This window comes from Homalodisca vitripennis, chromosome 5 (genome assembly GCF_021130785.1).
Source record: "Homalodisca vitripennis isolate AUS2020 chromosome 5, UT_GWSS_2.1, whole genome shotgun sequence".
Taxonomy (NCBI): Eukaryota; Metazoa; Arthropoda; class Insecta; order Hemiptera; family Cicadellidae; genus Homalodisca; species Homalodisca vitripennis.
The window spans coordinates 29,279,327-29,300,886 of record NC_060211.1 but is presented as its reverse complement, the minus strand read 5'-3'; the positions used below and the strand labels follow the sequence as shown (position 1 = coordinate 29,300,886).

General features: G+C 32.6%; 1 protein-coding gene across 1 annotated transcript in view; it reads right to left on the bottom strand.

The window, feature by feature from the left end:
* Positions 1–9,230: 9,230 nt before the first annotated feature.
* The window catches only part of LOC124361902 (synaptotagmin-5), a 157,787-nt gene continuing 145,457 nt past the window's right edge, over positions 9,231–21,560 (bottom strand). Inside the window, exons 7-10 of the mRNA XM_046815957.1 lie at positions 20,799–20,919; positions 14,539–14,687; positions 11,149–11,319; positions 9,231–10,184 (exon numbers count right to left, since the gene is read on the bottom strand). Coding sequence (XP_046671913.1) covers positions 11,155–11,319; positions 14,539–14,687; positions 20,799–20,919 — 435 coding nt within the window. The 3' untranslated portion in view covers positions 9,231–10,184; positions 11,149–11,154. The remainder of the gene's footprint in view (positions 10,185–11,148; positions 11,320–14,538; positions 14,688–20,798; positions 20,920–21,560) is intronic.

Below are 21,560 nucleotides of genomic sequence, written 5' to 3'. Positions count from 1 at the left end.
TTTTTCTAAATAACCAATAAAATTGATGGAAAATTAAAAAGCATCTGTATTGTATCAACCACATTTTCAAAATGAGACATTTCCTATGATATTGTAATTAAGAATAAGGTTATTAAAGTGTTTGGAGTTTAACATTGTTCTTATAAGGCTATAACCAAGATGGCTCTTAAAATTAATACAGTTATATTTGGAGAGCAGTAAATAAATAAAACTCCATCAAATTTCTTCAATTTTTATTTTATCACATAACAAACAAAATCACGAATGTCAACAGTATTTTCCAAAGTGTTTTATATATTAGCCTTCTTAACGGCTCTAAGTTTTATTTGTAAAATATATCATTTTGTGTTTACAATACTTTAAAAATTTCCCAACTTCTTATTGTTATCCATTTCAAACATACAACACTTACTAAATTATGTCCATTATACATTACATAGTTTATTTTACTATATGAGTAAACTCGAATTGTGATGCTCTAGAGCCACTTAAGCGTGATTTGGATCTTACTTACATTGTTACTGAACATTCAGTCTTACATATAAACATTCAATGTACTCAATACATACACTTAGCTGTTGAAAATCCCAAATTGAGAGTGTATATACTATTTATTAAGCGTATTATTGTGATAAGATATATATAAGTATATTTAAACGAAAACATATTGACACCCTTCCTAAGAGAATAATACCACTGCAGGAATAAAATAGGTTAAGTTAATTAAAAATATTGTTGAAATTGTACAGTGCCTAAAATCGTTGTTCGTGACAGTGAAATTCGTGTTCTTAAATAGTTCGCTTGCGAGTTTGAATTTGTTGGTCAAATTTAATAATTTCCACATTTTTTCCAGTACAGCTCATATTTTGGATGACCAATAATGGAAATTAGTAAGCATATGCTGCAGCTATCACATTCACACATTAACAACATTATTAGATTGCTGTTTCACATATTAGGAAAATTAATAACAAAAAACTGCAAATATATGCATAAGTCATCATAAACACAGATGCAATGTATGGAGTCGTAGCTGGTCGGTCGACGAATGCAGACCTATTGTGACTTATATACTGCAGTTCAGTTTTAATAATTAGAGTTGTGTTCAGTTTTTTATTAAGTGCATGTTTTAGAATTAGTGAAGTTGACACACAACATGGTGGTGGTTGTGATTCCTGACTTACCCGTCACAACGCTCTGGTATGATTTGTTTATTTTAACCTAGTTTAATGATGTATTAGGTTAGTATTTACCTGAAGAAGAGATCAGATTGCAGATCTTGAAACAGTGTTACTGTTTTTTTTTTTTTTTTTTTTTTTTTTTTTTTTTTTTGTATCACTGAACGATGGCAAATGTCCGAAAAATCCTGTTTCCGTCACAATCCTTCCATAGTCAAAAACAATCTTCAAAAATAATCCAGTTCAGTGGAAGTTTGGATTTATCCTATACAAACTGGTAGACAAAATACCAGTAGAAGAGGAGTTTTAAACATGGAGTAGACTTTTTAAGAATGAATAAAAACTCAAACATTCTCAATTTTTTCAGAGTAATTTGTTTCATATTCATATAATTATGACGTTACGGAATTTGTCACGGGAAATTTTTCTTTCCAAATTCAAAATGGACAGCTGTATGTAATGTACATCCTGGGAAAATATAAATAGTAACTTACTAAGCAATGTAGATCCATTTAAGTGTTTTGTGTCGTGAGAAAACCAGAGTTTAACAGAGAGATGGGATATGAAGAGAAATTTTTCTTGGATGAGTACACTTAAAAAAGTTTCATATATTTGTTTGGAATTCTTTATATGGACAAAACATGATTTGAGCATTATTATATGTTACAATAACTAAAGCATAACTTTTAGAAGTATATTTTTTTAACAATGCATCGAATCCTTGTTTTATTTTTAAAATCTCATGGATCTTAAAAATTTGGTTTCTAAAGCAAAACATTCTCCACAAGGGTTAATACTTTATTTGCAACATTTTGTACTTTAAAGCAGATTCTGACCTATTTAGACTCTGGGCGAAGACATTCTGGATGTATTTTGTGATCTAAAAAAGGCTTTTGATGTAGTAGATCTCCAAATTCTTCCTAACGTTTTTGATATGGAATTTGCAGTGATGCACTGTACTGGTGTCATCCTTATTTGATTGGTCAAGTTTAGTGCATCCAAATCCTCATAAAACACTAATTTATCACTATTCTCTGTTGTCAAAAGAGAAGTACCACAAGGCTCAGTGCTTGATCCTCTTTTATTCCTTCTTCATGTAAATAGCCTTCTTGATTTCCTTACCAATGAACACAATAAGCTTTCTCTAACTTTATCTATTTTGCAAATACCTGTTTCATATTCAATTACTTTAGTTAAGTCCTCTCTCAGCAATTTTTTAGATGTCTTAATATCTATGGCGTAGTTAGGGATTTTTGGCCCTTTCTTCTACTTAATCTCAAGGAGAAACTCTCTGACTAGGTTAATTCGTCTATTTGAGACGTAAATTAGATAAAACATAATATTTTGGGGTTATCGTATTGCCAATTTCTTCAGTAGGATCTTCTGCCTTTGAAAGAAGACTATGAGAATAGTTTAGAGATTGGATCATACACAAGAGCTTTAGGGAGTTCTTACAAACCATTGGTACGCATTTGGTTACGATTAGTGTCTTTCAAATGAGATATTTCCGATAGTTCTACAGTTAAAAACAAGGGCTTAAAAGTATTTTACAGTTAACATTGTTCTTGAGGGCCAATGAAGATGTACAACCAGCTCTTATGTCCATGCGATTGATTATAAGTTTCCAAATTGCTCTTCATTTTTTCTAAATATTTATCTTGGCTATGATACAATATGGAGTCTGAGACATTTTGAAAGCATTTATAATAATTTGTTACAATAAACCGTTTTATATAATAGTATACAGATCTGACGGAGAGATTTTCTTTGATAAGGATAATACGGCCAGGTTTCATGATAGCGGACATTTAAGTGATTGAAAAGTATAAAACTATTTCACAACTATCAAAGATTTAAAGGGGAAAAAATGTTAAGTTTCCTAAATTTTCAAATCATTATATTTCATAAATAAGAATCCAAAATGAATGTTGTATAAATAAAATAATGACAAACAAACTTGTTACATACATTGGAACAAGTGCGACTTCAATGAGATCAAGAGAAAAATATTTGAACCCAAGTCTCAATATGACGATTGGTTACATCTGTGAAAATATGTTGTTTCAGCTACGACTCGTATTTTGAACGACATAAGTACGTTATATCTTACAAAACGTAACATTTGTTACATTTATAACGTTGTAAAAGTTGTCTTACATTTGTTCCAACTTTTTTTTATTACATAATCACATAATAATGATAACATATCACATATTGAAGTATTATATATGAATAACTACTAAAGTTTTTCCTGTGTAGCTTAACATTTTTAAATTTCATAATGGCAGCAGCATATGGTATCTAATTTATTTTCAGCTATATTGGGAGAAATAACTATTTTAAGCGAAGATATGCTAAAATATTTATAATCTCTATCACACTTAAATTGTATTAGCTCTTTCCATACTAATTATTAAAATTACATTCTTTAAGTAGTCATTAGGTTTAAATATTTTTGTGTTATGAATGCTCATAATAATAACTTTCAACTTAGTTAAGTGCAACTAATTTTTGTATCTTATATTTACTTCCAACTATCTACAGTAAATTTTAAAAATATTTATATCAATATGTTTTTTACGTTGTTTATTCTTAATTTCTACCATTTATAGACAAAATAACCAAGAATATGGGGATATTATATACAAACCTAACTGTAATAATTACAGCATGTATACTCAAGATTATTGATACACTATAGAGTAAATAAAAACGTTACATTTAGCACATAAAATAAAGCGGCCTGAGTTAATTACCGTACTACAGTGAACTTTCTCCCTTTGCATAGAAGAGGAAAGTATAAAATGAAACAAAGAGATTTCAATGAATAACATTGTTAAACATCTACATATATCGTAAACTGTGACAGCAAATTTATAAAAACTCCTGGGATCAGTGTTCACATTCAAGTTTTACAGATCGTACAAATAAGCGTACCAGCTTTGATTTGAGTTCCCCTAAGTTTATATTACACAACCACAGAAAGCATACACAACTCACCATTTTAGTAAAGTGTATATTTCTATAGAAAAACGATTCTTTGATTCATTTTCAAAACAACAGTATCTTTTATCGTCTAACATTTTTATAAATATATATTTTAAATAAAATACATCTTAGTATTTTACATAGTATCTTCACATATTTAACTAATTAAATTAAAGTAGCTATTACAGTAAGATATTATACCATGCGATAAAAAATAAAGCATTACTTAAATTAAATACTTATATTTTGTTTACCAAGAACAAAAAAAAACTAAATTCCTTTTATAATAAACATCGTTGTAAAATTCATTATCAGGACGCAAGAATATTTGGACTTTGTTTAGTGACACAGTTGGCTAAAATATGTTTGAGACCAATCCTGATGCTCCCATATAGTTAAAGTGTTCTCTGTTATGATTTACAAAAAATATAGTTATATAAGTTTAAAAAATAGAATTTTATTTAATTACAAGGCTTAAAAGCACAAGTAATTGACAAAATACTTTCAACAGCAGGCTCGGTTTAGAATTTCCATAACTTTTACTAACAATAAATATCAAGATGCTTTGTCCACTATTAATTAAATTATATTTATTTGATTAAATATTACGATACAGATCTAATTATTCTAATTCTCTATATGGTAAAAGACAGTATTAAGAGCCATGCATATATTTAGATATGCTGTTTAAGGAACAAGAGAATATGGGATGAAGAAGCATTAAATCTTGTCATACCATATAAAAGTATGAATAGCAAAGAATGAGATAAGGTGAATTTCTTGCCAAAAAAGGGTTAATTACTCTATGTATGGCCCTTAATGTCACTTATAATCTAAAGTCTAAAAATAATTTTATTACCTTAAGCATTCCTATTGAGAAATTCTTCTCTTGTAAGTTTAGACATCCATTACCAAATTAGTTCAATCTTTAGCTCAAAAATGGCCAGATCCTATCTATAGTAGCTATGAAATAAATCTTTTACAGTTATGCAAAACATTTAATTTTCGTGAAGAGGGGATATAAATTTACCGTTAGTATCAAGTATTGTACAACAAATGCTTCAACTAGTAATATTGTTTGGAGATTGGATCAAACGCAAAAGCATGGATAAAATGTGTGATTTTTGTGACATTTGGCACTCCGTTGATAAAATGCAAGGTTCCATCATAACTATCTGCAGCTATTCTAGAACTACTTTACCGCAGTATTTTGAAAAAATGTTACAGAATATGTAGTAACACAAGTACAATAGTTTATTTTGGAGTTGTTAGTTAGCCATACAGTTTTTCAAACTTAATACAGTGATTTGCAAAAGTCTTACAAAAAAGAATAAGAGAAAAATGCAGTGTTATGATAGTAAAGAGATGGATATTAATGATAAAACACCATTCAGTCTCAAAAATATCTCTTTGTCATCTCTTGTCCTGTCTAAAAATCCAATGCCTTAGACCACTTGGCCTCCAGCTATCCCATGATCTATCTCTACAACTTCTTCAACAGAGACTTGTTTTGATTCTGAATTATTACTGAACAGTTTCTAGCATTTCTAGGATGAAAATAAATCTGCTGTGTTTAAGTGATGTCAAATTTTAGCAAAGAAGAGTTTAGAAATAATTCTCACAACAACCAATACCTCTGATACGGATCAAAAGATCACTTCCAGAAGACCTTCATTTTCTAGTATTATTTATTTAATACATGTTGGAAAATAATAAAAATAATTTTATAAGCTCAGTAGATCAATATAAAGTATTATAAGACCTTATTTACTATAGACAAGCTTCATTTATTGCCCAATAAAAGAAACTTAATTCAGGTATGGATTTACTCGTATAAGCTTTATATGATGAATTATGCCCAGTACTTCTAACAGTATGTATTAATGAATCATATTTTTACGTATTACTCACTTATTAACAAAGAAAATTAGAAAACTGTTCATATATGTAGACTGCCCAAAACCTTGAATTGTTGGTAGATCAAAATGATCTGGCCACCTTCAAAGTATTTTGTGTTGCGTGCGACTGATGTCTTCTAACCCTCCCAACATTCAGAAATATTCACCAACTAACTGCTTGAAATATATATAACAGATGTCTAATCACTTTCTAAGCTTCTTTGATATAGTAACCTTTCCTTTCAAACAATGGAAACTTTATTAAGAACATTGTAAGAATGTAGAGCTATGTTAGTACCATATAGAAACTAACCATTTCAAATCTTACTTTACTGAAAAGTATTATAATCAATGAATGGCTAATTGGCTAATGGTCAATTATGTATTAGTGAAATACCAAACAATTAATTTAAATGTGATAATAGCATTTAAAGGATCTTTGTGTCCTAGAGAATGTGTAATCATTACATAAATAAGTCAGCATACAAAGCTATTCAGTAGCCTAATACAAACATACTACCTAATTCTTCTCACATCATGTCAGAGTTACTGATTAATCATTACTAATGCCTTAGATGGTATTTTGTTTTATTTGGCAGAGTTCACGGCAATGGATTTCGAAAATCTTCCTTGCTGAAACCAAAGTCATTATCAGATGTGGATGACATTCCTCTTGAGTTGCTAAAATTTTGTAAAGAATAAATTGCACATCCCATTACTTTTATTGTAAAAAAGTCAATGTTTCAAGGCATTTATCCGTCAAAACTAAAAATTTCAAAAATAGTTCCCTTACATAAAACTGGATCTAAAGAAGAAGTACAGAATTATCGACCAATATCGTTGTTACCATCAGTATCAGTATCAAAAATCTGAGAAAGTTGTCCTAAAGAGACTAGTTGATCACTTCATGCTGTATAATATTTTACATGAAAGACAACATGAATTCATTACTGGAAGATCAACAAGTACAGCTTTCATAGATCTTGTAGAATATGTTATAAATAGCATAGAAACTGGGAACACAGTATGTAGCATATTTTTGGATTTGAGTAAGACATTTGATTGACTTGGTCATGATTTGATTGTGAAAAAAATTGTGCAACCTAAAAATCCAGGGAACAGGTGGTTTGAAAGTTACCTAAGGAACTGAAGCCAATTTGTAGAAGTGAAAAAACGTCTAGGGAATACTTCAATCACAGTCCTCAGATAATATTGCAGTAAAGAGAGGTGTGCCCCAGGGCTTGGTACTGGGTCCAGTGTTTGTTTTTTTACCATCAATCTTCCTGCATATCTACAAAGTTACAGTCATACTATTATGTTTGCTGATGACACGGTACTTCTCACATCTTCTCAGACCCTAGAGGATCAACTCATACATCTCAGTGAATATGGCACAAGAATACTGCTCAAAACATGGTCTTGGTTGTAATAAAACTAAAACAAAACAGCTGACCTTAGGTAAAATAAAGACAAATCTAAAGTACAGTACCTAACTTAAAATCAAATACATTCATGCATTACAGTTATGATTGATGACAGTTTGTCCAAGACCATACATTTGGAACAGCTGTGCAAAAAATTGAGCTCTTCTCTTTAAGTTCTCCGAAGAGTAAAGAATATAAGTACAGTACTCAGAAAGCAGCAAAGATGGTGTACCACTACCTATTTCAAACTCACTTGAGATATAGTATCATACATATCTTGGGATGGTACTACTAAAGAAAACCTTCAATGTGTACTTATCTTTCAGAAACGTACTGTGAGAATTTTGGCTCTATATGGTCCACAAGATACATGCAGGAATGCCTTTACTGTGTTAAACATACTCACAGAAATATCCCTCTCTGCCGCTTAGGTTATCATGTATGCAGTATGACAGAATCTTCTCTGGAATGGACAGTTACGTACACGGACACAAGACACAAAATTCCAATGATTCAGTCTACCAGCACACAGACTGAGCCTGTTCAAGAAGAATTCCACATATGCTGGAGCGAGGCTCTAAAACTCTTCCACAACATGTAAAGGGAGGTGGTCCAAGACTGCTCAAAAGAAGACTTCAAGATTGGTTTTTAAAACATTGTTTTATAGTGTATAAGAGACTATGACAAGAAATCGCTAAAAACATGCAGCCTGTACTAATTATGTCCAAACTGTTTTGTAACTTTTTATTTATAATGCATTCTAATTTGTTTTAACTTTCCATGACAAAATTTCTGTTTTTTAAGACCATAAAATAAAGATGATTTTATTCTATTCCACTCAGATTTATCTTCATTAACAAATTTCTCGTAGATAAAAAAAAGTAAAATATTAAGGTTTTGTAGAAATTTACAAATTTTATTTTAGCTACATTAATAACTTAAAAATAATTATTTCAATAATTGAACATGATACAAAACATAAAAACTACCACAGTGCATGTCCATATGCCAATATAATTAAAACGTTTAGTAATGATTTGATGATAAAGATGATTCTTGATGGCTGGTGATTTTATGGCATAATTGTCAAAGAAGAAGAAAAGTGTATTTTGTTGCTTTAACTGACAATTTGATTTTTCGAACTGCACCTGAATCATGTTGATAAATTGACGTTTTGTACTATAACAAAGGCAAGAGTGAGCATCTTCACTATTTATAAATGCAATTGTTTGCAACGTGAAATGGTGTTCACTTATTAGGAATTCAATTTGTACTAGATGTAGCGTTACATTTTAAACTCTAAACCTCTTTTTAACATACAGTCTATTCATTACCAGGATTATTGACGACTGGAATTAACTTCACTCTGGTTTGATAATTAGGTTTACGGTTTCTTTAAAAATTGGATTATTTTCTGAGCAAAAATTACACATTTTTAATGGCAATTGCTATTCCAGTTTAGATCAAATAAATTTCAGATCATGTGAGTGATCCAATTCAAATCCAGATAACATTTTCTTTCATGAACTTCTTTTTCAACTTATGAACTGCATCTTAATACTCCATAGAATATTATCAACAACAATGAACCCATTTGTTTTGTTTTTATATTATTAAAAAAGGGTGCTTCATACAAATGAAATAAAATATTAAAACAACCAATTCACAAAAGTTACCAATAATTGATTACAAAAACTCAGAAATCTCTAGAAACAGATCTCTCTTTTTTAAAGACATCTGTATTAGTCAGTCATAAAACAAGTAATTAGCCTATTTTATTCTATTTCATAAAAACAACACTGGACTGGGCTGCTACATTTCATAACTCATATAAATTGAAATTTTGTCCTTTTTATGTTGTGATTTCATAACACTAAGTACTTAAGACTGTTTATCTAAACAAAGATAGTGATTATCAATATAAAAATAGCCTATACTAATTCGGGGCTATTGTTTTATTTGCTACCTTGCTTATTGAGTTGTTCCTAAACTCAGATGCAAAAATATTAACCCTTTGCGCTTGGATGGCCACCATCATTCCTTTGCTAGCTCGGTAATATTTATAATTTGTTTTGTTCCCTGAGCCTGGATTTCCAGCACAGCTGGAATGACAGTTAGCCATTACATTTTTCTTTATACCCTATTTTTTCAGATGCAGCAAAGGAATCAGAATGGCCAGCCAACCTGAGAGGACATTTCTTAAAAAAACTTTTTGAAAGCAATGGGTTGAATGTTAACACAAACAATACTTTCCAAAAGCTTACATACACTACTTATTTATTTACCAACATTTTAAAAGTAATATGAATCCTGCCTGATATTGAAATACATTTTCCTTTAGGTATACTACATAAAACTGCTTATATTGTTTTCAGTGCTAAAACAAACATTTAAGGTTACAATTAATTTCTGTGCTGGTGTTGCTAAACTTTGCCTTGATAAACAATACTCGAATTTTGAAACAATCGATATAATACAATTAACGTAAGATTTAACTTAAAGGAAACAATCCCTTTAAAAGGGATTTCTAATTCCATAAAGTGACTTATAAGACACTCTTTAACTTTATATCCATCGTTGAAATCCAAATAACAACAACTTCTCTTGGATCCTCGCTTCTTCATACTGCAGGTTTGCTAAATTCGGCTCAAAATGTTGCAATTTCTCGTGTATTCAGGATGTGACTTTGCGCTTTCCTGTTAACAGTAAAATTAAGAACAAATTATAAAGGATCGTTCAAGTTCAAGTTCAATAATACTAAATTAATAATTTGACAAAACAAATTCTTTCTATCTTTTCCATATAATCTAAAGAAATTTACCCAATCATATATTAGAGGCTGGGGGGAGTAGTGTCGCCGCATACGGTAGGAGGGTGGGGGAGTTTTATATAGGCGCAGGAGTAGATGCAGCGGAGGCATTCTTGTATTCGCATTACAATTAGTCATTTTACATTGTCTTGTGTGTTTGTATGTATGTGTATATATGCGTATACAATGTCTATAAAAATGCTTATTCCGGTTCTTTCAGACCTCAATTGTAAATTTGGAATACACCATGGCCACCTTATAGGCTTTTGGTGTCACAAACATTTTAAATTCTGATTTGAATTCTGTCTTATTAAATATTAATGCTACTACAGTCACTTGCATTCTCCATAGGTTTGGAACTCTAAAATTGTAAATAAGAAATGTATAAGAATCATCAATTGACTTATATAAATAATTAATTATTTAATCCGAGCAAAAAAAGTCAATTTAAATCAAAATCGTTAAATAGTTAGTTTATAATTTGATTTAGTTACTATGGATTAAATCAACCACAATTGTATAAAAGCTGACTACTGTAAACAATTAGAAAGTGAAACAATGCATTAGTCCATTCACATAGACTGACGTTATCTAATAGCCAAATAAAGTTGTAATAGATTTAAGTTGTTATTTGTGTAATAGTACTGTACAGTTATTTATGGATAATTAAGATACCAACGGACTGATAAAGGTACTCGTCCGAACTCACAGATCTTATAGTCTTTGTGGGGACTTTTCCACTGTATTGATATATTTTGTCAACTTATTGTAACTTATAGATATGTGAATAAGTTTAACTCAAAATTCAATTCAAACCTTAGCAATAGATTATATAGGACAAGCTAGCTGACCTGCTTCTATCGTAAAGTGTGCCACATGGCCACAGCCTTGCGCGGGCTCTGGGTCATATCCGTCCAGTGATCCTGACCTGCACCTTCCTCGTGGGGCCCCACTACGCAGCAACCCAACAACGGAGTGCTGCCCATCAGGTCACTGCCTCCTGCCCCGTCCATCACGCAGACCTGCAACATTGTCAACGAGAGTTATGAATGAACAGAGTTCACTCTTCTGGCATCAAGAATCAAGAAGTTTTATTGTCTTTAAACACAAACAGTGTAATTGACAGTAATAGGTTTATAATTATTTTGTTCATATGTACTAACAATTATAATTATATATTGTTTAACATACAATATAATCACAGATTAACAATAAAATGAGATTAAAAAATAACATTTTGTATTGTTTCCTTAGGACAAGAAGCTTATAAATTGCACTTAGCACCCTAAGACTTATTAGTTTTATATTTTATTAAGTTTTATTATTTTTTTTGTTTTTATTAAGGTTTTAGTCTTTTATCATTTTTTTTTGTAAAGTTATTAAATTTCTCTTTCTTATATTTTCTTAGCACTGCTTACTGCTTCCGGAGTGACAAGATATTCAGGATGGGAAAGGTTATGGAGTAGGGGCCGCCTCCTATCGAGATCTATAAGGAAGAATTAGGGCACTAGATTTCAAAGTCATGTCTTCCTGGAAGAAGGGGAGGCCAGCTCTGAACCAGCCTCTCCAGTCAAAGTAGGCAGGGGGTGGCATACCCTTGTTGAAGGCTAGCAAGAACCTCTGATACTTAGGGAACAAACCCCACCAACTCCAACAGTCATCTTCCCACAGTAAGACTAGACCTATCGAAATGCCCTTGAACCCAAAATCTTGACAGTTGCGGTTAGTGATTTGCCACTCCTGGACACCTATAAGGTTGCCCAGCTTTAAGTGACACATCGGTTTTTGCTGTACTCAGTGTGAGTTCAACTGGAAGGTATAAACCAGCCAGAAGTGATCCCTACTGGGGGGGGGGGGAAAATAATGGCCTAATTAAAATATATTTTAAACTCTGTTATACAGATAACACATTAAAAAAAGACAAGAAAGTGGTTTTAGATTAAAATTCTAATACTAAAATAAAATTCACAATAACAACAAAGACATATAATAGCTATTAAACTGAGACAAACACATAATTAAAATTCAGACGTTAAAAACTTATTGTACTTATATCACAGGCAAAAGATATGTCAATGGAGTAAAAAATATTATCCTTCAACCATCTATCTATTTCTTTTTTGAATTGTTTCAAGATCACATCCTATGCATTCTTAGGTAGTTTATTGAACAATTTAATCTTCATACATATACGATTGATTACTTCTGGTTTTTTCTAATCTTACTCATTAGTAAGATTCTATGTTAAGAAGATGATTTTTCCTAGTAAAATAATCATGCGTTTGTTTTCTTGTAAGAAGGGTATTTAAAGATTCCTTAACACCGATCAAGCAGCAATAAATATACAGGTTTGGAAGAGTCATTATTTAAATTCTTTGAAATTTATAAACTTTACTCTATCAGAAACATTCTTGATTCCTCTTAAAGCCTTTTTTGTCATGTGAAAGCATTTTGTGCACTAGAACAGTTGCCCCATAGAGTTATTCCATATCTCATACAAGATCAAGAGCAATGTAGTAACTCTTAACATTTTTCTTTTATACTTTGCCATTTACCAAGCCAAGAACGTAGCCAGGAAAACAACTTTGGGGGAGGGATCCAGACAACTGATATTTCCTGTAGTGGACAGAGAGTTATGCTCCATTTTGTTCCTTAAAAAGTTCTTTGTTTCTTCGTTGAGAATGATCTTTCAGCAGCACATGTCAGTAATACTGAATTATTTAAATAATAATAATCGTTTACTAAAAAAGTAATTGAAATATTAAAAATTTGGAGGACCCCTTCGACCCCCCTGCTGGCTACGACCTTGTACCTAGAAATGACAATCTAAATGTTACCATCTCTAACCACTCATTTTGTTTTTTGTTGAAGTTATTGTGAATGTGAACGAGCTCGGATAAATTTTGCTTTGAATCACAAGGGAAGCTGATTCTACTCATTCTGTTGTGGCAATGATATTTGGAATGTAATCTTGAGTAAAAGACGTTCTCTGTGTAACCCATAATCTCTTCCACAACTCACAAGCATTGGCTATGAGATGGGGAAGTAACTAAAGATGCTCATGAGAGTGTATGAAAGTGTACGTAAACTGGCAGTGAAAGAGAGTAAACATTTCATAAGACTTTGCCATATAACTGATACCCCTCTACAAAACATAAAGCTGGAAAGAAATTCTCCTAATCCAACCCTTTGAACTATTATTTCCTTTGAAATATTTGATGGTAGGTCCTTTTATTGGGGACAATTCTGAACATTTTGTAATTAGAGATTAAACCAAGTTAACATGTAAGTGTGACAGAAAATTACTTATTTTGTTCATGCTTGCACATGAAGACCTCTTCCTTTGTAACAAAGTGTTTCATCACATCATGTTTATGTGTAATGGACTAATTTTCTACCTTGTGATCTTCAGGGTAGAGTTAATTTTTAGAATGGTAGACTTTGACCAAAACACCAAACACAAGTTTATCCGATATTACACATTGTGTCTGTTGGAGAGTTTTTTAGTTCACAGAAGACCTTCGAAAAGGAAGTACTGTATTTATACATGACCTTCACTCTTTGTCTAGCGCCATCCACCTGATCATCTGTTTTGTGTGTCCTACAGAGCCATTACCAAATATATCCCTCTAAACAGATGATAAGATAGACAGATGATAGGATAGACCTTATCTGTGAAACCTTAGATAAGGAAATGCTCTAATAACTATTAGTTCATATAATTTATCAGTTTTATTATTTTGTACCAAGAATTTGAATTTACATCAAATTCAGAGTATAGTAAATTGTTATTTTTAGATTTGTATTATTCAACATGCTAATTCTAACTAAAATTCCCTGTTAAATATTTTTGTCTTTACCTCTTATAGCATATTTATAATAAAAAGTTAACTTTGAACTTAAAAAATATACATTTTACAGATGTCTTGGCGTTATAGGGAAATCAATGGATTTATTAGCGGCGTGCGAAGGGTTAATAACTAGTTGTTCTCTGGCACATAAGCAAAGAACTCTCAGACCAAAATAATTTGCTTCTTGTTCCACTCTGAAGGATTATTGTTGGACTTTAATACAACTAGGGATGTTGATGATGCTTGCCAAACTGAAGCACAAGCGTAACATTCAAGAATGTATCAACTAGCTCTGGACCAATCCAGCTGGTAAAGGTATTATTGTAAAATTATGTTTTGATAGGTCGGTATATTTGTATTGACTGTAAAGGAACAAAGAATAATGATTACCTCAATAGCTGAATTTGCTAGATTTGCGGATGAAATGTTGAATGTCAAAGCTTCATTCCAAACAGGGTTTGTGCTTGCCTTTCTTGTAGCAGTCTTCTTCTTCTTCACCCTTTTTCCACTGCTCAGTAGATAAACCTTGACAAATGGATCTGAAAATATATTTGCAACTTAAAATTTCCAACTGGGAATAAATTTAAAATCAAATAAATTTTATTATTTTATTATTTTTTTCTTTTACAGGTATATAATGTCTTTAGTGTGTTACAAGTAACAGGTTACTTTGTGCGCAAGTAATTAATATGTAATGTTACAAAATCATTCTTTACTACAGTGGTTGCACATTTCATGAATTTATTGATTGAGAGAAACAAATTGTATTTTCAGAATTTTTTTTAAAGATTGAACAAATCTTGTCTTATTTTGTCACAAGTAACAGGTTGCTCACACCGTACTGCAGTAATAATTATGGCAATAGAGATAATAAGTTATTATTCAGCTGTGGAACGAATAACCAGTTCCTCATTCAGTTACACGCTCTGTTCTTATTTCAAGAGAACGCATTTTTAAAGACATATATCATATAGGACATATAAAAAAAGCATATGTTAAAGACATAAATTCAACCAAACTATACTGGTGTGGAGAATGAGTAATTAATTCGTTTCATGCCGACTGATTCTACTGACCTTACTGACTTCCCATATGATTGGCAATAAGGTTATATCAGTTTCTTGAATATGTTTGTTCCCTTAAGACAAGAAGCTGATAAATTGCACTTAGTCCTATAAGAACCTTAGCGTTGCTTCCGGAATGACAGGAGGATATTCAGGATGGGTAAGGTTACAGAGTAGGGGCTGCCTCCTATCGAGATCCATGAGGAAGAATTAGGGCACTAAATCTCAAACTCATGTCTCCCCAGAAGAAGGGGAGGCCAGCTCTGAACCAGCCTCTCCAATCAAAACAGGCAGGGGGTGGCACAACCTTGTTGAGGCTAGCAAAAACCTCTGAGGTTAGAGAACGAACTCCAACAGTCATCTCCCGCAGTAGACTAGACCTATCGAATTACACTTGCAACCCAGAATCTAAAATTTGCGGTTAGTGATGTGCAATTCAATTCAATTCTTTATTCACACATTTGATTTGTACAATTTTACAAAAAATATACAAATATTGTGTTTTGTCAAGTAATATAATGGAGTAATGTATAATCAATGAAAAACAAGCAAGAACGAGATAGGTACCTTAACTCTCTAATTAAAAATTGAAAGGAAGTCAAAAATTAAACTCGAGGAACTCCTTAAGAGAATAAAACACTGAACTCTTTAGGAGGTTTCTCAGCGATCTCTTAAACCCAGAAAGGGAGGTTTCTGCTCTTATTTGTTTCGGTAACTTATTGAACAGCCGAATACCAAAGTAAAACGGACTCTTCTCAAACTTGGCCGTTCTGTGCTGTGGAAAGCATAGTTTAGTTTTATTTTTCGTATTGAAATCATATAAGTCTATTGTTTTAGGAATTTCATCAAGATTTTTATAAGTAAGAATGAGAACTTCGTATATATATATATATTGTAAATAAAAGTCGTTTGACAGGTATTTGGTCTTCCGATCATATGTTAGTTTGCTTATTTAAACGCATATGTGACAGATACGGCCAAATACAAAATAATTGAATCGGAAAAAGTAAGCGCTCTGTGGTGTAATGGTAGCACATTCACCCGGCAAGTGAGAGATCCGGGTTCGACTCCCGGCGGAGCAAGTAATTTTTGCGATTCAATGTTTATTGAAATTAAATAAGGCAATTGCCATTTATACAATTTAATGTAAATAAAAGTCGTTTGACAGGTATTTGGTCTTCCGATCATATGTTAGTTTGCTTATTTAAACGCATATGTGACAGATACGGCCAAATACAAAATAATTGAATCGGAAAAAAGTAAGCGCTCTGTGGTGTAATGGTAGCACATTCACCCGGCAAGTGAGAGATCCGGGTTCGACTCCCGGCGGAGCAAGTAATTTTTGCGATTCAATGTTTATTGAAATTAAATAAGGCAATTGCCATTTATACAATTTAATGTAAATAAAAGTCGTTTGACAGGTATTTGGTCTTCCGATCATATGTTAGTTTGCTTATTTAAACGCATATGTGACAGATACGGCCAAATACAAAATAATTGAATCGGAAAAAGTAAGCGCTCTGTGGTGTAATGGTAGCACATTCACCCGGCAAGTGAGAGATCCGGGTTCGACTCCCGGCGGAGCAAGTAATTTTTGCGATTCAATGTTTATTGAAATTAAATAAGGCAATTGCCATTTATACAATTTAATATAAATAAAAGTCGTTTGACAGGTATTTGGTCTTCCGATCATATGTTAGTTTGCTTATTTAAACGCATATGTGACAGATACGGCCAAATACAAAATAATTGAATCGGAAAAAAGTAAGCGCTCTGTGGTGTAATGGTAGCACATTCACCCGGCAAGTGAGAGATCCGGGTTCGACTCCCGGCGGAGCAAGTAATTTTTGCGATTCAATGTTTATTGAAATTAAATAAGGCAATTGCAATTTATACAATTTAATGTATATATATATATATGTAATGAATGCGCTGTAAAGATATTGAAATTTTTTAAATATTCTTTGCAAGAGTCGGATTTGTCGGATGTGCCGCACCTGGACATCCCTAAGGTTGCCCAGATTTAAGTGACACATTGGTTCTTGCTGTGCCCAGTGGTAGGTTCAACTGGAAGGTATAAACCAGCCAGAAGTGTTCCCTGCTGGGTGGTGTAACAGATTACTTGTATTGGAGACACATAATATCTCTACACAAGTAACTGTTCACTCATCACTCGTTCAGTTGAGAATTGTTTCTGATTTTATTGTTTTGATTGCAAAATAATCAATGACATTATCACAATTACCTGAGACTCAGTTAGTACTTATTAGTAGTACGAAGACCAACATATTTGAATTGTATGTACTTCAATTTCAAATATTCAAATTATGGTTTTATTGCAAGAGAACTTGAATTATGAGTTTTTAAGGATTCAAGGTTGATTTACAAGTATCTCAAAGAGGAGTATGTTTAGACTGAAACTCGTGTTTAGTGTTGAAGCGCTATCGCATGTTCTGAGTTTTGTTAAAACTTTTTAAAATTTTGGAGTAATTTCATTACACACACTTGAAACACTGAATTGAGTTCATAACAAAAATGTAGGGACTATTAGCTTTTTATACACCCTTAATAGAGTCAGCATTAAAACTATGTTGATTATGCAGAAAATTCACCATTGTTGAACATGATACCTTCATGTCCCTTATCATAATGAATATGAGTGTGTAAATTGCTGAAGACCTTTTATAGTCAGTGTTTACCTTTATCTATTTTCAGAAAAAAATTCCTTTAAATGGATTAATAATGGATTTGAGTCCAAAAAGGTCTCAAAGTTATAGCAGTTATAAACTTTTGATGCTGAGAGGGTAATCATTAAAAAAAATATGTCCAGTTGATAGACAGGGATATAACCAGGGGTGGTGCAGTTTTGGCCATCAGGGCTGATACATATTGAGTGGCAAAAGCCACAGTTAAGGTCTGTTGTGGGAGAAAAAGCAGCCAACTCTTTATTCTTTCTGAATCGGTTTGATTTAATGTGGCTAGGTGACTGTAAAGGGCCCCATACACCTGCGAGTCTGGCTCGCGAGCCTGGCTCACCGAGCCTAGCTCGCGAGCCGGACCCGCTGATTATTCACCATACACCTACGTATCTTGCTCGCCCAGTTGCAAACATGAGTTTTTTCGAAGAATGTTGCAGCTGCGGTTATAGTGTTAGATGAGCTAGGTGTATTTAAGAAGAAACGGAAGAAAAGGGTAATGTGGTCACTAAAGAATTGGTTACTAAATAGAAAGAGAATTAGCCACATGAATTTATTGAATTTTGTTAGGAATGATAGTCGCCAAGACTATCAGAACTATTTAAGGATGTCAGCTGAAAGTTGTGACATGTTATTGGACAAGATTAAACCGCTTATAACAAAAAAGACACTATACTGCGAAACGCTATATCACCAGAGGAACGCCTCACTGCTACTCTCCGTTTTCTGGCTACCGGACGGTCTACATAATAAATGCTATCGGCAAATTTCGATACTCTTCAATAAATGTTGTTAAAAAATCAGGGCTCATAAATAACTTGGAGTCAGCCATGTTAACTCAAAACAAACAAAACACCTTACCCTTGGCGGAACGAGTGGTGCGTAACGTTTGGCCTACAGTAGTGAAAACGGAATGAACAGATTTTTCGGTAGTGGGGGCACGAGTCCGATCCGTAATGCGCCATACACTGGTGAACTGATACTCGAGCCGAGCCGAGCCGAGCCGCACGGCAAGCAGTGGCGGATCCGGCTCGGCTCGCCTGAATTTGACTCGGCTCGGCTCTTTATTGTCCATACACTGACGGATTTGGTCCATTTCTAGGCGAGTCGAGCCAGGCTCGCGAGCCAGACTCGCAGGTGTATGGGGCCCTTAAGTGGGCTTGACTGGATATGGGGATAACCAGTAGTAAAATAATAGTTAAATGCAATAACACAGAGTTTTGTAAGAACTGTTTCAATATATGGTTGAGTTCTACTTAAAAAAGTAGCAGTTATTACAGAACCATCAAGATACAAACTTAGGTGGTACCACGAGTAAGCAAAAAAATATTGTTTTAATGTACCTTTCTTTGTTCACGGTAATCCTAAAGAATGCGTAAAGAATGCAAAGTATCAATCAAGAAGATTTACGTACTAAAGAAGATGAGCTCGAGGAATATGCAACCTGCATTTCCTGCAATGATTATTATTTAAAATCTGAAGATAAAGAACATTGAACATATTGCATGGGAGGATGAAAGTGAGAACACGAAAAATTTGGCTTTAAGAAGGAGGACTTAATTAATTTTGGTAGAAGCTCTGCATATAAGGAATGTCCTGGATAATAATTTGGTTTGGAAGACTTGGAATAGTGGATCCCATGCATTTTTCTTCTAGTTTATAAAGTATCACATCAGTTAGAGGACATCAACTTAATGGGAATAAACAATGGGATTTCCAAGATTTTCTACATCAATAATATGTTTTTATTTCTTTTTGTTTTCAAGCTATGTTTCAGTTTTCCTTTACCATTCCTGTCTACTCGTATGTTGTTGGTAATGAACAAAATAAGAATATTTGTAACTTTAAACCAAAACTTTATAACATTTGGAAGTAAGCCTTGCACATTAACCTCAAAAGCTTTGGATGTTATGTTCTTTCTTAGAGAAGGAACAATATCTATTTACACATTGTATATGGTCATGTATGAGTTTCTGTTTTATTTTTCAACAACAAAAAAGAAAGAATGGATAAGATGATGAACACGCAAATAAAGCAATGGAAAAAATCAACAAGGATGTATTACTAGTATTGAAGAATTCTAAGGGGTATGAGTGGAAAGTTGCCCTCAATTAGTGAATGTAACATTATCATTTAAGTCAACTATAATTTCACAGAAAATTATTGCAAACAGATTGTATGAGGAAGCAGTTTCATTTGAACGTTGCATTGTTTAGAGTATTACAAAATGATGACTAAAACGGATTATAGGAAGTTGTTTTCAGTGCCCTTGGTGAGTAAGACAAGAGAGTCAGAGATAAAGGCCTAATTAATTAGCTTGTATAAATTGTATGCACAGTAGCTTTTCATTCTCACCTTCTTCATATTGAAGTACTTCAAAATGTTTTGAATGTACATGTTATTTTTCAATGCATGTCAAAACTAATAATGCTAGAGGTTATGACTCCCCCCAAAAAAATTGCTGTCCCCAAAGACAGGCAACAAACACTGGTTGTTAATACAAAATGAAATTAAGTACAAGTAATTCCAATAGTCCAAGCCAACTGCAGTTAAGAACATTGGAGTACTCGTGGAGTAAAATTCGTAATTTTAATTGTTTCTTAAGTGATAGAAGTAGACATTTTTAAAGAAAAATGTCTTTATTGCTTATGGATATTTTATGATTATACATAATTTTATTGACACTCTATAAACCATTTCTGGCAAAATGTCCTATGCTCATGGTATATCACAATTAAAGAAAAATGGCATTGGGGTGAAAAACGTTAAATTCGGGTTTATCAATATCCAAACGTGTTTGAGTAGATCGCACAGACGTACAGTTTATAAGCACACCCCTGTTTACAACGTTCAGAGGGAATGCTTATGCTCTCTAACATGCATGAATTACCAATGGTTTCCTTGTTCTTAGGTCGGAAGAGATTCCTCGCTTTGAGCAAGACTACTGTGAGTCTCTCGGCAGACGGAAGGTAGCTTAGTGACAACAGCACCTCCTGGAGTTCCTCTGGAGGCTGCAACAATCACAGTTGCTCACTATTAATTTTGCAATTACTTAGCTAAATATTATATTATGCTTGCTCCGCCCTTGGGGGGAACAGTAGTAGTGCAGTAAGAGTATTGAAATGGCAAAAAAATGCATTACTGTTATGAAAAATGTTTAAAAAAGAGAGACCTGTATTCCAATTTTTAGAGAACTAAAAATAATGACTATTCCTAATATGTACATATTCTACTGTCTTATACTGTTAAGTGTAAAGGAAAAATTTGAAAAATGTATAAATAGACAGGATATTCATGATTATCCTACTAGAACAAACCATTGAACTCTTACCAATTAAATTATCCAAAACAAAATGCAGTCATTTTTTTATGAAACTTAAATAGTTTAATAATAGTTTTGAAGTCCTGGTTAAAAGTTAATATGTTCTATCGTGTTGATGAATTCCTAAATTGTGATACCACAACATTAATTTTTTTAATTTTGTCTCTCAATGTATTTTTGTATTCAGCTTTGCTATTGTTGAGTTTTAAAATGTTATCCATGTTAAATGTGTTAATAGTTATTTATTATTGTTAATTTATATACATCTATTGGTTGTTTGGTTATTGTTGTTATTAATTATATAGATCTGTATATTTACTGGTAGGCTGG